Here is a 19,745-nt window from a genome sequence, read left to right as displayed (position 1 = left end):
CTGAACATGAACAAGACAACATGATTAAACAAAAGACTATGCCCTTCTCTCTTGATAGTGAAAGTGCTTACTCTTTTTACATATATTGATTGATTCACTCATTCATTAGTCATTACCATAATCTCACAATGGCTTCAGCTTCATCTTCTTATTCCTTTACCACTTTTGTGCTATTCCTCCTTTTTCTGCATTTGTCTTGTTTCTTCAACAACCTTAATGCAAAGCACATTATGGCCAACACTCACAACCGCCAGCACCAGCACAAGCACCATAACAGGAACCACAACACCCAAAATCCTCCTTTAAACCCAAGGCTTCACCGTGCTTTTCTTGGACTCCAAGCATGGAAACGTGTGATTTACTCAGACCCAAATAACTTCACTACCAATTGGGTAGGTCCTTCAGTTTGCAACTATACTGGTGTATACTGTGCTCCATCTCTAGATGACCCTAAAGTAACAGTTGTAGCTGGCATTGACCTTAACTTCGGAGACATAGCTGGGTTCCTACCTAATGAGTTAGGCCTACTCTCTGACCTTGCACTCATCCACCTTAATAGCAACCGTTTTTGTGGCATCCTTCCATTGACCTTAAGCAATCTTACTCTACTCTATGAGCTTGATCTTAGCAACAACAGATTTGTTGGACCTTTTCCTTTTGTTGTTCTTTCCCTTCCTAGCCTCCAATATCTTGACCTTCGTTACAATGAATTTGAAGGGCCATTGCCTCCTCAACTTTTCAACAAAACTTTTGATGCTATTTTTGTTAATAACAACCGCTTCACAAATTCTATTCCAACAAATCTAGGCCAAAGCTCAGCTTCTGTTGTGGTCTTTGCTAATAACAAATTTGGAGGATGTTTGCCTGAAAGCATTGTAAACTTTGCTGACACTTTGGAAGAACTTGTCTTAATCAACAACAGTTTGTCAGGTTGTTTGCCACAGCAAGTTGGTTTTCTCTACAAATTAAGAGTATTGGATGTGAGTTTCAACAACATTGTTGGTCCCATACCTTATAGCCTTGCAGGGTTGTCACATTTAGAGCAGCTTAATTTTGGCCATAACATGATGAGTGGCATAGTCCCTATGGGAATTTGTGAGTTGCCAAGCTTGGCAAACTTCACATTTTCTTATAACTTCTTCTGTGAAGAAGAGGGTATTTGTCAGAACTTGACATCAAAGCATATAGTGTTTGATGATCGTAGAAACTGTTTGCCAGAGAAGCCATTGCAAAGGAGCAAAAAGGAATGTGATGCCAAACTTGAGCACCCTGTTGACTGCTATGAACTTTGCTGTCCTAAGGATGGTTTTGGAACCAATATCAGTGCTGGTTCCGTGGCTATCCCACCTGCATCAATGCCTGTTTCTGCACCTCTTCTTGCACCAAGCTACCCATGATCACATGAGCATGCATTTATGTTGATATAAATAGGAAAAATAAAGTCCATATTTGAGTTAGGCAATCAATTACCTTGTACATACTTTATTTTTAAAGTGGTGTGTTAAATCCATATGTCTATTTTATGTATTATGATACGTCCTATTCCTTGGAAAGTGTTTTTTGGATTATCTTCAGCCACCCTAAAATGATATTGTTTCAGAGAAAAAAAATCATGGTATTTTAGGAAATTTTATATTATAAAGAGAAAAGTAACATTTCCAAAACTTCATATATATGTTTCCCAAACCCTAAAATGACATACCATCATTCTCCAGGAGAAAACCTAAAACCCTTTTTCCATTTTTAAATTGGTAAGTCTATATCTATATTCATGCAGCTGGTGGCTCCAGGTAAACCACTGATAGAAAAACGCCTTCTTTGATTGAATTCCAATGAGAAATCTTCAACTTTCTTCCCTTTGAACTTTATGACTTAATTATGATCCAGAAGTAAAAATTTATAATATCAATAAATTATTTGAAGTTATGCGAATAAAAAATAGTTAAAGGTGATATTGTACTTATTTCAATTGTTTAATATAACATTTAATTACAGGAGATTAAATTTTGGTTAAATTACTTTTAGTTCCGTGTCCTTTTGAAAAAAAAAAAAATTCAAATATATCTGTAAAATTTAAAATTTATAATTGATTTCCCTTAGTTTCAACTTTTTTATTTGGACCTCTATAGTGCTAAATAGTAAGGTAGGTTTAGGGAACCAATTAATTTAAAAAAAAAATAATAATTATAAGAATCTATTTAAATTTACTCAGAAAGTTCTTGAACCTACGCAAGAGTGATTTAAACTAAAACTTCATACTGACATCATAGCATATGTAAAATAAAGAGATGCACTTGTTTATCAAAAAAAAGAAAAAAGAGATGCACTTAACGCTAAGGATGGAATTTAAAAGATTATCTTATTGGAATTTCTAATATACAGCGTTTTTGATACATAATCAGCTAAAAAAAAAAATCCTAAAATAATAAGTTGATGTTGATGTTGAATCAGCTACAAACCAATGCCGCATGATACAATTATGAGAAGTATAGTGTTTCAGCCTTGTACTGAAGGTGCAATTATACTGAATATGGATTCTATCCCAACCTGTTAAGCATAAGAAAAAAATTTGTAAAATGCAAACTAAACACTCAAACCATGTTACTGATTGGCATTAGACTCAAGATAAGGCAAGCAAAGAGTAGAAAACTAAGAAATAATTTTTAATTTCAGTTTTGAACGGGAATCACAAGGGGTAGAAGTAATAATAATATATTAGGTTCAATAAACATACACTGGTATGAGAATAACAAATCTTATATCCAATCTTAGCCGCTCATTTTATTTGCATCTAACGACTCTAATTTACTAGTTACACGAGCCGGTAGATGGAATTGAAATTAATGATTAATAACGAGTGTAAATTTGTTATTTTTATATCAGTGTAAGTTGATCATTCCATTATTTCATATTTAAAAAAGAAAAAAAAATGGTTATGTTCATTGCATTTCAAAATTATATATATTCTTAACATCTGGAATCAGGAGGAAAAATCAAATTATAAAATTGCATAATGTACATTAGACAAAAGATAGAATAAAAAATAATGTACATCTTGGATGCCACTAAGCATATTACCGAAAATTATCAAGTTGGGCAGTGTCAGTTGATCCTACTGATATGAACAAAGTGGAAATCTCTTCATGCAGGTGGAAGTGGGCGCCGGCAAGTTGGGCACTCCATCTTTACATCCATCCATCTTTGCAAACAGCCAGAATGAAAAAAATGATCACAAGGAGTCACCTGTGTTAAGATAACAGCTTGATGTATTAGACTTTGTTAGACATATAGTAAAAGGGGAATATGTTTTTCATGTTACATGAGATAATTTTATCTCATGCAATACACAAAAAAGTGGATAGAACCCACTAAGTAAAAGAGAGTGAAAGAAAAAAGTGGGTCACATCCACTTTTGTGTGTGTGTGTGTGCATGAGACAATTTTGTCTGATGCAATATGAGAAACATATTTTCCATAATAAAACCATTCCTCAACAACTTAAATATTTGGGAGAGTTGGTTCGTGACAAAATCCAGATTTTATTGTAAAGATTAATTAGAAAAGACAAAGTTTATATTGACATGCCATGCAATCATTGGATCGCGGAGCAAGATCAATGGCTGTCATGCAAATAACACAGTCTGTGGCATGACTTGTATCTTGAGCAAACCTCCTATGATAGCTGTATCTTTCAGGTAGAATCTGCATATCATGAAGATAGAAGTTAGACTGTATTAGAAATATAACATAAAACCATTCATGTGCCTTCACCCGTTAGTTCAAGCTTTTAGGAGAATTGATTCATGACATGATATTGCAGCATTATGCAAAATAGTAAAAAAGATAACATGCAACCACATTGTCATGCATGTTCAGTTAATGAGGAATGAACCAACCTGATGAGGAATGAACCATCGGGACCCAAGATGGTGCTGAAGTAGGAGAATTGCAGCTTGAAGTACAACAAATACAGCTAAACAAACACACCAGCTCTGATCAGGCTCTATCCGAACGAAGTTGTTAGGACAACCAAAAATATATAATGGGATTGCTAGCCGAGTAACAGTTATGCCCAAGATGTAATGAGGATGCAATGGTTTGCGCGAATCGCGAACAACATTGGTGATTATCTGAGGTATCCAAAAGGAGTATACAAGAAGAAGAATAGGTCTCAAATAATTATGGAACTCATACATGAGCAGAATGCCTCCCAACAGGATCCCATCTGCAAGAAGTTAAACAGTTAGATCTGAGCCATGAATCATACAAGGAAATCTTTGCACAGGCTGAAGCAACTGGAAACATATAACTAGAGTTATATTGTATGCATGCACACTAGAGTGGAATAGAAAATATTTGAATAGGACATTCTAAGGTACAAAGGCGGGCTAGCCCAAATGAAAACAGATAATTAATATACGATGAGATATTTGTCATTAAATTGTGCTTATTTTAACATGGCTACCCTTGGCTCATGCATCCTTGAAGTTCATAGGTTCATGTTGACAGTAAGTGAAATTCAAAGATGTCAAAACAGCAGGGTCCTTAGAAGTAGAGTGACTATTACAGTTCAACAGTAAAGGAAATAACATAACATGATTATGGATCCTATGGAACCAATGATTCAAGGGAAAACTCACGGTGGTGAGATCACAAAATCAGATTGCCTGACAGAAACTTTAATTCTGAATGAGTACTTACAGAAACGGCTGTATAAAACTGAAAGCTCGCGCCTCATTATCTCCCAACCTTCACCGTTACTCGAAGGCCTATTTGCCTTCCAGATGGCAAGGAGATATCTCATCTCAAATATTGAGAAAACCACAAACTTGAAAAATGCAGCAGTTGCAAAAGCGTTGAACAAGGATTCTGCATGAAAGGAAGTAACAACAATTACTAATCATACAATCTTAGTAAAAGAGAATAACCAACCAATCAAGTCACGTCTATTGTAACAATGATAACAAAATAATGCAATTACTGTGAACAAAATATAATTCTAATCTTCTTTTGTGGTTACGATGAGCGCACAGAAGTTTGAACATATAACTTACTGCAAACTAATTTATAATCTTCTTAACCTATTATGAGCCAAAAGAAAACAATTGATCTCTTGACATGGCACAGATTTGAAGAACCCGTGCATTATAATTTTCTTGTGCACTCTAGGAATTAAAAGTTGCAAATTATAGAGTTTAGAACAGAACAAAGTTTGATTTTAAGGATTAATTACAGGTAAAAAAGATTAGGCTTGAACTTTGAAGGTGCAAGGTGGTAATGAAAGTGTAGACAATTTCTGAGCATTCAAGTATCAATCTCCAATGAATATTGGGTTCAATATCAAGATTGATATCTTCTTTTTATGGGTCATGCTCCTTTGTTTCTGTGTGTGTGGGCATGCTTATACAAATTTGTATACACATAGCTTAGATAAACTACCGTTATAGCCTGCTGGCCAAAAAACAAAATTAAGGGTACAGAAAAATACTTTAGGCCCTCTTCCAATTAGAAAGGATCCTTTAATAGTTTATCTCACCCCAAAACTGGTATCTCAAACTATACAAGGATACAAGAGATAAGTTTAGGAGGATAGAGAGAGAACTGATCATAGAGAAATCTCAAGTGAGTATATGAAAATTCCTAGAAAACTTACCAACTAGTATTCCTGCTGTCAGATGTAAAAGGCAAAGATAAGCATCCATTATAGCTTGTTGACCAATCATTAATATTGAGACCTTAGCAGCCCCCTGCAAAGGTATATATGAATCATATTTGTTTTCTATAATCATATATTTATAAACTATAATAAAATAAATATTGTCCAGTACATTCATTCAAATATTGAATCAGTTATATTAATTCAATTTATTAAATCTACAACATGTAAAACTTCAAATTAAATTCTGAAGTAAATTCTTACAGATTGGGTGTTGCTATGCTCCATTTGCCGAATCAATAGAAGAACTTGCAAGAATGAGACCTGGTATATGTACATTAAGGAGCTCACAGAGTAATGGACAATAAAAGAGTCCTAGGTAGAGTTTGGTACACATATTAGAACAGAACGGAACATAATATATGAGTTTTATTCTATGTTTGTGCATTTTAAAAACATAACTGGACATAGAGGATATAGTTTGGTTCCATTAAAAGGGGTGGAATCAAGGAGAAGAGAACAAAACATTCCATTCTGTTCTTTCCATGTGCCAAACGCTACTTTAAAGTTGAAAGAGTGTTGGTGATTGAAGGATACAAAAGTAACCATCAAGGTATAGTTCACTGCTTTATTATAGTAGACTTCAATGTTAATAGATGTTGCATTTAATTGTAAAGGTGAGAAGCAGTCCCCATCGTCATCCACCGATGGACTCTCCATTAACCCTTCTAGCCGAAAAGAATCATGCTCCCCTTTTATAAGAAAGTATATAACAAGTTGGTAAATCACATAATAATGCTCTAAAAGGATCTTAAAAAAAAAAAGAAAAAAAAGAGAGAGCAAGAATTCATATGTAATCAGCCAGTGTTTTAAAATATAGACAGCATCACATGATGCCACCGCAACATCTCAGTTGCATGGCCGCCTCAATGCATCTGGCCATGAATATGGATTGCATCGGCCGCAATTGGCCACAACAGCCCGCAACAACCGTAACACAGCCACAATTTAAAACCTTGTAATCAGCAATTGTAATATTAAATGTGATCAGAAGTTTCCTATTGTCATTGCAACATGGTCATTCAAACTTTATTTTTTTAACTAAATAAGTCATTTTATTAGAAAGAAGAGAGAAAGAATGCAAGAGAGGAGGATAAGCAACCCCTCTAAACAAGAAAATAAATAAATAAATAAATTCATCAATGCAGAAGAACTCTTTGAAAGGGTAGTATTCATACACTGATAAAAAAACAAGAAGGAATAGAAAGTATTCATACGCTGAGAAAACTCAAGTACCATGTTTTGATGATGACAAGCGTGAAACCTGTGCAGCAATTTCTACATTACAATGTTTCTCCATGCCATGCAATGGAGCTGCATTAAGGGCAAAAAAAACATAGCAAGTCAGTAGTACAACATGAACAAAGAAAAAAAAGGAAAAAATCTCTTCAAAGTATACTAGTAAAGCAGAAAAATTACAATGCTTTCTTTTCCACAACTTGTGCCGCGAAGATTCTTGGAATACTTGAGATGAGAAAACTCCAAGCTGTGTACAGAAGCCATATATATAGCAATTAAGAACTTTGAATGTTCATTGTACTCCCAAGAAAAACAAAGATCATATTGTTTTGCAATCACATATCCTTTATGAGAAACTGCTAGCTATTACTCTCCTCAAATGATCTTTTTGAAATAATACACCATACCCTATTCTAAAGAACCCACATGTGGTCTTACTCAAGCAAGTTCTTGAGGAGATAAGAAAGATTCTAACATTTGGATATTTATAATATAGTCAGTTCTTAGATAGATAGCTGCAATAATACACTTCAAACAACGAAATCTTATTAGAGAACAAACCACAGGCCCTGGTAGAAGTGTATTACAGCAGAATTCAGAATTCAAATAATTTTAAAGAAAATATGATAGCCACCAAAACAAAGACCAGCATTAACTGGCAAGCTTATGATGCCAAATAAAATCAAGCCCATGAAAAGGAAACACAAATTTTCATAGCAGCATTCTTACTGAAATTCTAGGACTCCATGCAATAAGAATTATACTGAATAACAAACATGTTTTTGTTTATCATTAAAATCAGACGTGTTGCTAAAGATTATTGTTGATCAGTAACAAATGTGAACAAAAAATAAAACATCAAGAAAGATGCAATACCAGATGATATGGGTTGGATAAAATATAATCTTCATCCTGATTCAGGCCTCCCTCTTTTCCACTGCAATAGGAAAGTGCAGTATTGTAAAGAGCATTTGAATATTAAAGGCTTATTATCACTATTTCAATTGTAAAGACCATTAAAAAAACTGATTCAAGATACAACACCAAAATAGGATGAAAAGAAATTTAAAAAATTTAAACAATCATGATAACAAATCTGAACTTGTCAGCAAAAGTATGCTCAACAGGGTATACTGAGAAAAGTAAAGCAAGCTCTGCTAGAACATAAATAAGATTAAATCAGAACTATTTCATAATCTACCGCATTAGAATACAAAACAGAGTGTATTAAGATCCTTCAGGCTGCTGATAACTTCTACAAGTCAGAATGTATCTGACAGAGAGGGAATGAAAATTAATTAAAAACCGCTGAATCCTAGATTAGTGAAATGAGGCATGTTTTTAGTACTACCGGGGTTTCCTTCTGTCATTTATTATGTTAAAAAAAAAAAAACACTCCCCGTTAAACCCGACTAGCGAGTGTGGGGTGGAGGAAATTCTTGTACGCAGCCTTACCCTTGCATAATTGCAAAGAGGCTGTTTCTTAGATTCGAACCCATGACCTTTCACTCATGAAGGAACAGTTTTACCACTGTTCCAGTTCGCCCCCTTTTTTCATTTACTATGTTACTTTAAAAAAAATGAGCTTTCTTAGTTAATTTCATGTGTCACTCTTTGTTTTACTAGCAGTCAATCACAATCAGTTTTATTCTAGACCAATGTTCTCAAATACTAGCTATTGCCAAGTTCTGAATGCAGAAATAGCACTTTATACTTAATAAGCTATTTCATTATAATTGCCAGATGCATATTTGTTAATCAGTACGCCTATTTCATTTTAAAATTCCAAGGCCTCTAGCTAAAAACAGTGCTGCACGAGGAAGAGAAAAAAAAAGGCATTATTTATCATATATAAACTTGCAAAATGTTATGCATAAAAGGATTTATCCCAAAAAAGAGTAAAAAGAGATCCTTCTCACAGTCTCAATGCAATAAGGAATCTGACTGAAATAAGGTATCACATAAACTTAAATTGTACTGGTGTTCACCTGTTGGCTACCAGTCGAAGCTGTCTAAAAGGCCATATATATACACCTTCTACTTTGATTTGAGCACCACCAACATTGTATTCGTTGTCAAACACATCATGGAATATAACTACCCCCTGATAAAAAAGCATGAAAAGAGAAATATTTTTTTTCAGAAGAATAAGCATTTGACATGACTGAAAAGATTATAAATTTTCACTAAAACAACATATTATTGTTTAGTGTGACAAAAGGGTAATGTATTTGGTTTTATGATCTCAAAAATATAGTGTTCAGCCCTAGATTGAATTATGATAAAATGCATACATATACACATACACTAGAAGCATGAAAAACAGACATTCAAAATACACTTGATTCAGAAACAGTGACAGAGACTATATAAAATATGATCCCCAGCAGCTCTAGGATCTGTATAGATTATCATCCTCTCTACCCCTGAAATATGAATACGTATACTCATACAAATATGTATAAAAGCTCACTATACCAATACAAAAGTTTTTTACTACACTGCATAAGGCCCATTAGATGGGTTTGACTGGTTGATTTACAAGAAAACACCCAACTATTTAATGCATTCCATTGTATACTGTGTTAGAATATTAGAGTTATTCATGTGTTAGGAGAATTGTTATGTTAGAACTTTTATTGGGCTGGGCTTGTACTGGTAGTACAACACTTAACCCTAAATTGACATCTTGAAAATGAATACTGAACTAAATTGAGATGGAATAACATATGCAGCAAGGAAAAACAGAATGAAAGCAGATATTTTGCTTAATTCTTCAGTACATTAAGAGCACAAGTTCCATTGGAATTTCACTAACTTAATAGAACCACTGAATCCATTGATATTGCAATAAATATTCACAATATTAATATAAATAAATAAAATTTAATCACTCAAGTTAGAACTTAGAAGCATCTCTATCAGAAGGAGAGATGATATTAAAATACATAATAGAACAAAGAAGAAATTGTATTAATATGAAAGCTGACTTCCTTCTGAAAGTAGCTATATAGTTCAACATCTCACCTGCACATAATGTACACCAGTTATTTTTGTGGGCGCACTAACTAATTCAATTACAGAATTTCCATTTGTTTTTCTGATATCTGGAATTTTGGCAGAGCCATTTGTGATATCTAAAAACTTCCAAGCCCCTACATTGAAAGAGGACAACATACATATATCATCGCACTGAGACAAACTTACAAACTCATTCCAAAATAAATTTGTGAACAAAGTTTGTTTAAAGATAACATGCATTCATTTACACATGAAGCATATTTCAATAAATTGCACAAAGCTCCTTTTAATTTTACATGATTAGTCCAAATACCATAAGTTTATTTAGTTAAAAAGTGTCCTACTTTACATCTAGATGCTGCCCCTTTACCATTATGTTTTCTGTCCAGTGGTAGTCAATTAAGAATGCTTATAAACTTAATTAAAAAGGAAAGAATCATAGCAACATGTTTTGTCCTCAAGAAAGACAATTTGATTCATGAAAAACATTAACTCATTCAAAAATTCAAGAAGGCACAGAAAAGACAATTTTCATCAAGTGATAATATTATGAAGGAGTAATTTTGTGATATCTCAGATTTAGTTTATTATCCAATCATATATCCTCATAACAGACATCAAACCATGCGTGAAGCAGAAGCTTAACAGTATAAAAACCATCAAATTATGCATCTGATTACATCAAACATTTGCACAACAGATCAAAATTATACCTCAAAGCAGTTAATCTAAACATATACTTCCGTAAGTAAAGAATACCAACCTTTGTAAGTTCCAGTTATGTTCCATTGTGAAAATGGACCTAAGTCACTTTCGTCTTTTCTTGTAAAAAGCCACTGAAAAAAGTAATGTCAATACATGCAAATGAATATATTGTGCCTCAAGAATTAAAATATCAGTTATCAAGGAAATTAATGTTTGATTTTAGATGATAAGCCACACTGTTTAGGCAAGTTAAATAAAAGTTAACACAAAAGGCTAATGTCTTGAAGTAAAATGAAAGTCCTTGGGGAAATGCTAAGGGTCTTGCAAAAGAGCGACACCCCCCCCCCCCCCCCCACCCCCCGGGTGCACAAGGTTTCCCAACTTTGCTAGCATAGGGGTGAGAGTCGATTATACACAGTCTTATCCTCGTATTTTTGCAAAAGGATTGTTTCCAAACCTGAGTCCGTGACCTTCCGGCCACAAAAGAGGAAAATTACCACTGCTCTAATGCTCGCTCGATCTTACAGCTAAACCACAGAAGAGAATTGAATGGACCATAACAACAAACTTAATTGTAAATATTTTAATTTGTTTTCTTATTTTAAGATTTAATATAAGGGTGAGGGCGAGCCTAAGAGCAGTGGTGAGATAGTTCCTTTGTGACCCAAAGGTCATAGGTTCAAGTCTGGGAAAAAATACAAAGATAAGACTATGTACTATCAACCCTCATCTCTACCCTCGCAAAGTTGGGGAGCCTTGTGCACCAAAGTTTGCCCTTTTAAGATTCAATGTGTTTCAGCTATTTCTAAATACACCTTCTGCAAATGTGGGCAACTACAAAAATTGGAAGCCAAGAATTGTTTGAAAACAAAGTAATGTTGTTTACAAGTGCCAATTATGATTGTCAATTGTGTGAAATTCCAATTAACATATCTACAGCAGATTAAGATAGTGATAATTGGTTACGTGGTCTTGTGAAATTTGTCTACCCTTCAGCAATTTCACGGTGAAACATGAAGGATAAATTTAAATGTATAGCTCTTCGTTAAGAGGGGGTACTAAGTCACTCCAAATATAACTATATTTTTTTACACATAAGTTTATAAAGAATATACACAATAACACAAGTACTATTTCATTGCAGTTTCTTATTGTTCTTCACTACTCTACAACAAGGTGTGTCTCCACTGTTATTCTGTCATCAAGGAAGCTAAGGGTTAATTTGATATCGCTTCTAGACATTCTAAACATATTAACTTAACACCTATCTCTCCTCAACCTATGCACAAACGCCTTTGGTCCTTTGTTCAAACAATATTGTTTTATTTTATTCTAACCTGACATTAAACACCAAATTTCATGCTTCCACTTTCACAAAAAAAAGAAAAGAAAAATGTAACACCTAAAGCAATCCCTCACACCTTTAACTAATCAAAAATTAAACTGGAAGCAAGATATGATCAAAATTGAGGCCAAAACCCCAAAAAAAGTTCAAATTTACACTCTGCACCCACAAATTATCACAGTCAAGAAAATAAATAATAAATAAAACAACAACAAAGAACACTGAAATAAATTACAAATTGATTAACAAACCTCATCGCCCCACGAGCTAGTTCTATCCCTTAAGGGTCTCAGACTTGCCACTGGATTAAGAAACAACAGAAACACACACCACCCAAATGCAATCCTCAACAAAATCCCCATTCTACTCCTGATAACCAACCAAAGCTCCAATCTTTCAGTGCCAACCTCAACCATATGAAACCCCAAACAAACCATATCTAAAAAATAAAATAAAAAAAATTCAACAACTAAGTTCCAGTCATCCAACAGAATAATCCAAACCCATCACAGGAAATAACTTAAGAAACAAAAGGGTTGCTTCAAAAGGACTCAAGCAAACGAATTTCGGGTCAAAATAACGAGTCACAGAGGTTGATGAGATAGAAAGACAGTGAAAGCCCAACGACTTGATACTAAATTCCCTTCACCAGCACGGTTTTTCACCAAATGTAGCTAACGTTGTTCTAATTAAAAAAATTATAATTATTATAACAAAAATATTATATCTTTGGATTAAAAAAATTGTGGGTTTTGAAGGACTAGGAAGCAGAAGTTGACGAGGTTCGGTATGGTGTAGGTCGTGCTGGCTTTGGTCTGCTACAGTATAGATGTTATATACGCGCCATGTGGGAGGTGTTCTCACGCACCAATCAGAATAAATATTTTTTAAAAACAATTTTATTTCTTATACTCATAAAATTATACGCCACTATCTCTAAGGATTAGTTTCACCATTTCTCATGTGATAGTAATCCAAATGCACTCTCAGGTTATACTCCAAAAACAAGGTGATAGAAGAAAATTGAGTAGAAATGCCTCCAAGTTATATTTAAAAAAAATGTGTGAGAATTTATTTTATTTTTCTTTTTTCTTCTTACGTAGGCCCCTTGTTGTGAGCCTCGAGCCCCATGTAAAAGATAAATTTAATTTTTATAACGGATAAATATTAAACATTTAAACCCATAATATAATGTGATTTTTATTTTTTTTTAAGACTCTGGCTTTTACTTTCGTGATTAATGTGGTTTTTGAAAAAAATAAAAAACCAACAAATTTTTTTTGGTAAGTAATAAAAAACTACTTTATCCAATCATCTTGGACGGGAACTGGATATGTGTTACATTTTTTAGATATATCTATAGAAAATCTAAGGAAATATTTAAAGTTGTTACTATACATCACACTCATACTGGTTATGCGGGAACTTTTATCCAAAAATATTAATTTTGTAGACAATATAATTATAAAAAAGCCTGGACCTGAAGATGGGTTAAAAAATGACAACCTAAAATTACAATTCGAATTTCTTTTAGTAAACATTTGTTAGAAAACTGCAATTAAATCTCTTACGCAAAAAAGGTTGAAAAAGTTCATAGTTTTATTTTAGGGAAAAATAAATATTATGTTGTAGGAAAAATTCTTAAGTCATGTCATAGAAATAACCAATTGTGGGATCCACTATTTTTAAAATAATATAAAACGTAAAAGAATTGATGGGTCCACTTTTGTATTTGTGTAGGAAAATTGCATATGTCATATAAAAGGAGGAAAACATTACCCTTTATTTTAATGCCATATAAAGAGAAAAACATATTCTTTTTTCTGAAAACACTTGAGAAATCGTTTTGCGTGCGATATTTTTTTTATATTTTATTTTTATTTATGGTGAGACCCATTTGAATTATGTATGTGTAGGAATTTTTCTAATCTCATGTTAAATGAGAAATACAAAACCCTTTTTTTTCACACTGAAATCTAATAGAAAGTAGAAACGAAGAAAACTGCAAAACAGGACTTTCAAATTAATAATCCTGACTTTGCAACCTCCTTTTGGCCCTTTTTTTTAAAGGAAATATGTTTCTTCAGCAGTAAGAAAGATATTGTTCCGTACAACAATCACATTTTTTTCAAGATACGGTTTCGTATCTTGAGATTTTTTTTTTTTTAAAAAAAAAAAACCAGGATACGATTCATTCCATGCATGTGAAAAATAAGTGATTCACATATTACTAGTGAAACACATCGAGTCATTATTGCATAATCGATAACAACGAAGTTTACGGTGCCAAAAATAAGAAATAGCTACAAGTGAAAAATTACAACTATTTAATATGATTATAAGCTATCAAATGTATGATGGTATGTTAGTTGATGCATGAGAGCTGAGCAGGTGGTATGAGAGCATGTATTCGATCCTTTCTAATATCACTTTCGGAATGAATTTAAAATCTTAATCTTGAACTCGTCCCGAATCGGACTAGTCACGAAACGCTAATCTGGTAAAAAAAAAAAAAAAAAGATTATAAGCTTCTAGTTATTACTATAGCCAAAGATATATTTCTCATGTATACAAAAAAAAGGATATATTTCTTAATAAATTTCAAGTGACTGACATGCACAATGCATAGTTAAATTAAATTTATCAGCAATTATTAATTTTTGAATTCGAATCTTGAAAATAAAAAAAAAATTATTGAAAAGTCAACCCAATATAGATCTGATAAATCTTGTATAGAATTAAATAGGCTTGGATAAAAAAAATACTTACTGAAAACTTTTTTTTTTTGGAGGTTACAAGGAATTGAACACAACACCCTACACTACACATACTCCTAACACACACTCCTAACACACACACCCCACACCACTTACTGAAAACTTAAATAAACAATGTAGGGATACAAAATCTAAAAGAATAAGATATATTTTGGGTGAGATAAAGAGCTTTAAATATATTTACAAAAAAAAAAAAAGAGCTTTAAATATAACTAAGTTCTTACTTATGATTAGTCCACAACCAATTCAAAAAATTGAAACTTATTAAATTATCCTAGAGAAGCCAACTTTGTTAGAGAGATATAAAATATACAAAATCATTAATTAAGCTTCATCTATAAAATCGTAAGATTTTGAATTAAAGTGACACTAGCTTATCAAACTCGCCTCAAAGATAATTAAAATCATAACTAAGTTCAGACTTATAATTAGTCCATAACCAGTTCAAAGAAAGATAATATATATGTGTGTGTGTGATATGAGAGAAATTTTGTCTTCTACTCTCACTTCGATTTTTGTGTTATGTTTTTCTTTTTTTTTTAAGCAAAGTGTGTGGGTTTCACTATTTGGTTTATGGGAAAAAAGTTTCCGATGTTACTTTAGATAACTTTATCTAATGTTCATCGAAACGACGTCGTTTTGGGGTTGAAAAATTAAAAAATTAGAGTGATAAAGACAATTATAACCCTGAAATAAATTAAAATTACAGAAATACCATGATTTCCGTCCCAAAACGACGTTGTTTTGATGAACATTAGATAAAGTTATCTAAAGTAACATCAGAAAAAACAAACTCTTGTTTTATATCTAAGAGATAAGATTTCTCTTATCTGACATAAGAGAAATAAAATTTTATATATATATATATATATATATATATATATATATATATATATATATATATATATATGAGGCAGGATCCTTTGACACCGGTGTCAAATTTGAAGTTTGACACCTCATCTAAGAGCCGTTAGATCAAAAAAGATCAACGACTCTGATTTGTAAGCATGTGACATCATTGATATTTTTTGATCTAACGACTCTCAGATGAGGTGTCAAACTTCAAATTTGACACCGGTGTCAAATGATCCTACCTCTCTCTCTCTATATATATATATATATATATATATATATATATATATATATATATATAAAAGAGTCATCCACGTGGTTCCCAATGGGTGCAGCTCAGTTGGTAACTTGGCACTGAGTTAGTGGGGTTGGATATGTGTTCGATTCCCGCTGAATGCATTCTTGGGGAGGGGGCTGAACCTTTAGCCATCACTGTTCCCCCGCACTCCGGATTAGTCCCATAGCCGGCTCAAAGAGTCAAAGCTCGTGGGGATACCGAAGGGAGCCAACTCGTCTCAAAGAGATAATTAGGGTTAAGTAACTCCAAAAAAAAAAGAGTCATCCACGTGTTGTACATCATGTAGTATCTACTATGTAGTATTTACATAAGAGAAATAAGACTATATAACCTTTCCCTTTGCATTAACTCTCAATGTCATGATCCCGTTGTCATGTTAAATGCCCTATAGGGTAGCAGAGCAAATAAGCATATGAAGACAATTTTGGGTTAGGAAAATCGTGGTGGGATACAAAGAATTTGAAAAAAGATATCAATTTTGGGATAATTTGTTACCTTAAAACTCATTCATGGATTGACCATTATATCTCACATGCATGTTTAAAGAACTGAGTTAGTGTTAAAAAGTTTATTCATTAAATGGGTTATTTAAAAAGAATAAATAAGGTATCTCATCATTTTTTACCATCTTTTACAACTATTTTGTTATCATTTGATTAAAATTTAATTAACGGTTCTTATTTAATGTTATTTTATTACTGTTAATTAATGAAAATGATTGTGAAAGATTGTAAAGAAAAAAAATTGTAAATATAACATCTCCCTTTACAAATAGAATAAAAAAAAAAAAAATATTTTAACAGAAGTCTCTCGTGGGACAAGATTCATATTAATAGCTTTAGTCCCATTACAACATTTTCCTAAATAGTCCAAATAAGTCAACAACACTTGAGTTTATGAAGAAATTACAACGATAAAGTTTGTGCAGGTATTATTATTTTCTTGAAAATATTTTTGCACCCTGCTTTTTTTAGTTGTTATAGCCTATTTTTCTTTTAAGCAGGAGCAAATAACTTCTTATCCTACCTCTTTGTTGGACGAAATCAAGCACATCAGGACAACATTGAGATTCAAGCATAGGAACCCTAAACCTAAAAGATTATGGTCAATATTTCAAGGATGTAACGCTAAGTATTTTTTTTCTTCATGTTGGATCAGTAATATAATTGTGGCAATTGCTCTTAGAAAGTATAAGAGAAAGTTAATACTCATAGGAATATAATCTTTAAATTTATATTATCTTATATTTTAAGATATAATAAATTAAAATAAAGGTAATAGTTTTATTTTTATGCATTGTGTAAAGTTTTTTATATTATCATTCAATCATATACTACACATTTGCAACTTCTGAAGTAGCTATTGTGAGAGTTAAACGTAATAATGAGTGACTGAGTAAGTAAAAAAAAAAAATTGCACTATATAACATTAAATTAAAATTAAAGGAATAAAGTAATTTGACAAATTACTAATCAATTTTAAAATGTGATGAAATCTTATAAACTTATATGTTTCATGGGAATTCTTTTTTAGTCTAAAAACTTAGAGTGAGAAAGTAGTAAATCTTACATTAAAATAACTAGATCCCTGTATCTACTATTCTTCCGTAACAAATTTCTTATTTAGTAAATTATTTAGTCTTTTTTTTTTCTCTTAATTCCACTTTTAGTCTATTATAAATAACTAATGTATAGGCTTTATATTTCTACTATTCTTGCAGAAGAAATTTTTTGCAGCAACACATAGAAAATCTGGATACACCGACAGATGCTGATTTTTCTTTTCTAAATGGTGGGGTCCACTTTTTCTGTGTCTGGTGCACTCGAAAAAGTGGTGTAGCAACAACAGAAGTTGGGACCCAATTTTTTTTAGCATCCAAATTCTCCAAATTTTTAATAAAAAAAAAATCAAGTCTCTATTTTTTTTATCTATTAATATATTTGGATGACACGCGTGGTTAACAATTTACGTAACATAATACTTTATTTAATTAATATCTTGATGGACCCAATATTAATGATTTTAACATATTTAAACTTCTTAATATAAATAGATTAAATATAAAATAACGTATTTAAATTAGTGAAATAAAATAAAATATGTAATAGATTGAAGTTATCAATGAATTCATCAAGATGTTTTACTCATTAAAATGTCATGGCACATGTATAAATCATTGACTACTTTAATAACTTTTGCTAATCATCAAATGATAGAATAACGGAGGAATATATTTCTTTTAATTAAAAAAATTGAGAAATTTGATTGCTATTAAAAAACTATTGAGAGACCAAAATTACACATTGGTCAAAATAAAATGATCAAAGTGCAATTAATCTAATTTTTATTTTTATTTTAAAGTTATTGTCCATTTGAAATGACATTTAAATTCACAAAGCCCGCCCAAACGTTTGGGCTTTCAAATAGGCCTGGGTTCTAATATCCAATCCTCGGGAAATGGTGAAGCATGGAAGGGAAGGTGACGTCACTGGCAGGGTAAGAGAAATTTTTATTGTGCAACAGATGTACTTATTTAGGTACATTTTTTTTTCAAAATAAGAAAATTAAGCATGTCAAAAAATGGGCTGGTCTGCCCGCCTTTAAAGAATTAGAAAACTTAGCTCGCCTATTCAGTTTGGACAGGTGGGGCGGGCTACCCGTCAAGCATATGCCATTTTACACTAATTTTTTTTAAAAAATTTCAGTTTGAGTGGGCTAGCATGTTTGGCGGGGCAGGCTTGAAAAACTCAGCATGTCCTGCCTCGTTTGACGAGCCGGCCAAACCCATTTTATCACTTTTAACTACCACTGCACCAAAAAAGTGTTCGATGAACCTGCAACAGAATACCACTTTTGTTAACCACCAAAAAATTTTGCCGTTGGTTTCTATTTTTTTGACACCTAATTCCAATTCTCTCAGATGTTTCATGAGGTTTTGGCCTAAGTAGATTTTTTTTTATAAATATTTTCTTTATCATTTACCTTAATATATAAAAGAAGAAAAAATTGTTGGAAAAATAACATCAATTTTCCTTTCCTTTAATCTGTTCTTTTCCTTGATTTTTTTTTAAACAATGTGCTTTATTGTTTTTGTCCAAAATCTTATTGGGTTGGACTTTTAGGCTTTCAATGAAAAAACCCAACAAAATGGCTAGCTAAAGGATGACGGAAGAAGGGGAAGGAGAAGTTGAATAATAGAGTCATAAAAACAAATTAAATCATTTCAATGCCAAAGGAATAAACTCAATACAGCTCCATCTTTGGTAATAATTTTGTGAGAATACCTATTAAAAAATATGCTTAGGGAATAAGTTTGAGGGCGAAATGTTTTTATTCTTACATATTATACCATATCATGTCCACAATTCTTAGAAATGCAAAAAATATTTTATGTATTCAAATTTGTGACTTCTCATTCATTAAAGAACAACTTTATCATTATTCTCTTGGTTGATTAACTTAAAAAAAAAAGTTATGTTACATACATGGTTGATTTGAGTAGCAATTAGGTAAAATCGATTGTGTTCACTAAACGGTTGCTTAACCAAATTCCTATTAATAAGAATAGGGGAAGTTCACAAGACAAGATGAGAAATAGAAAATTCAAGTATTACAAGTGACAACTATAAGTTGAACATTGTCAAAATTTCAAGCCATGCAAATATAACACAATATATATATATATATATATATATATATACTACAAGAAACATGGCATATAGCCACATTTACAAGAATTACGACGATAAAAATTTTAAAAACCCAATACTTTACTATGCATCCTGTCAGATCT

The 19,745-nt window shown here is 32.2% G+C and overlaps 2 protein-coding genes across 2 annotated transcripts; one reads left to right on the top strand and one right to left on the bottom strand.

Annotated features, from left to right (window-relative positions):
- Positions 1-128: 128 nt before the first annotated feature.
- LOC133300090 (leucine-rich repeat extensin-like protein 4) lies at positions 129-1,397 on the top strand. Its single transcript, XM_061499586.1, has one exon. It carries the CDS (start codon positions 129-131, stop codon positions 1,395-1,397), a length of 1,269 nt encoding a protein of 422 aa, XP_061355570.1.
- A 945-nt stretch (positions 1,398-2,342) lies between these two features.
- Positions 2,343-12,798, bottom strand: LOC133300103 (transmembrane E3 ubiquitin-protein ligase FLY2-like). Its single transcript, XM_061499597.1, has 15 exons — positions 12,277-12,798; positions 10,739-10,811; positions 9,982-10,109; positions 8,943-9,058; positions 7,831-7,891; positions 7,135-7,201; positions 6,952-7,029; positions 6,253-6,407; positions 5,920-5,979; positions 5,653-5,746; positions 4,701-4,868; positions 3,896-4,224; positions 3,585-3,701; positions 3,079-3,243; positions 2,343-2,547 (listed from the first exon to the last, which is right to left on the bottom strand). Exons 1-14 carry the CDS (start codon positions 12,460-12,462, stop codon positions 3,142-3,144), a joined length of 1,734 nt encoding a protein of 577 aa, XP_061355581.1. The 5' UTR covers positions 12,463-12,798; the 3' UTR covers positions 2,343-2,547; positions 3,079-3,141.
- Positions 12,799-19,745: the final 6,947 nt, after the last annotated feature.

Source organism: Gastrolobium bilobum, unplaced genomic scaffold, assembly GCF_033153095.1.
Source record: "Gastrolobium bilobum isolate Gb01-03AN ecotype WA unplaced genomic scaffold, APGP_CSIRO_Gbil_v1 utg13108, whole genome shotgun sequence".
NCBI lineage: Eukaryota > Viridiplantae > Streptophyta > Magnoliopsida > Fabales > Fabaceae > Gastrolobium > Gastrolobium bilobum.
This window is presented reverse-complemented; position numbering and strand designations above follow the sequence as displayed.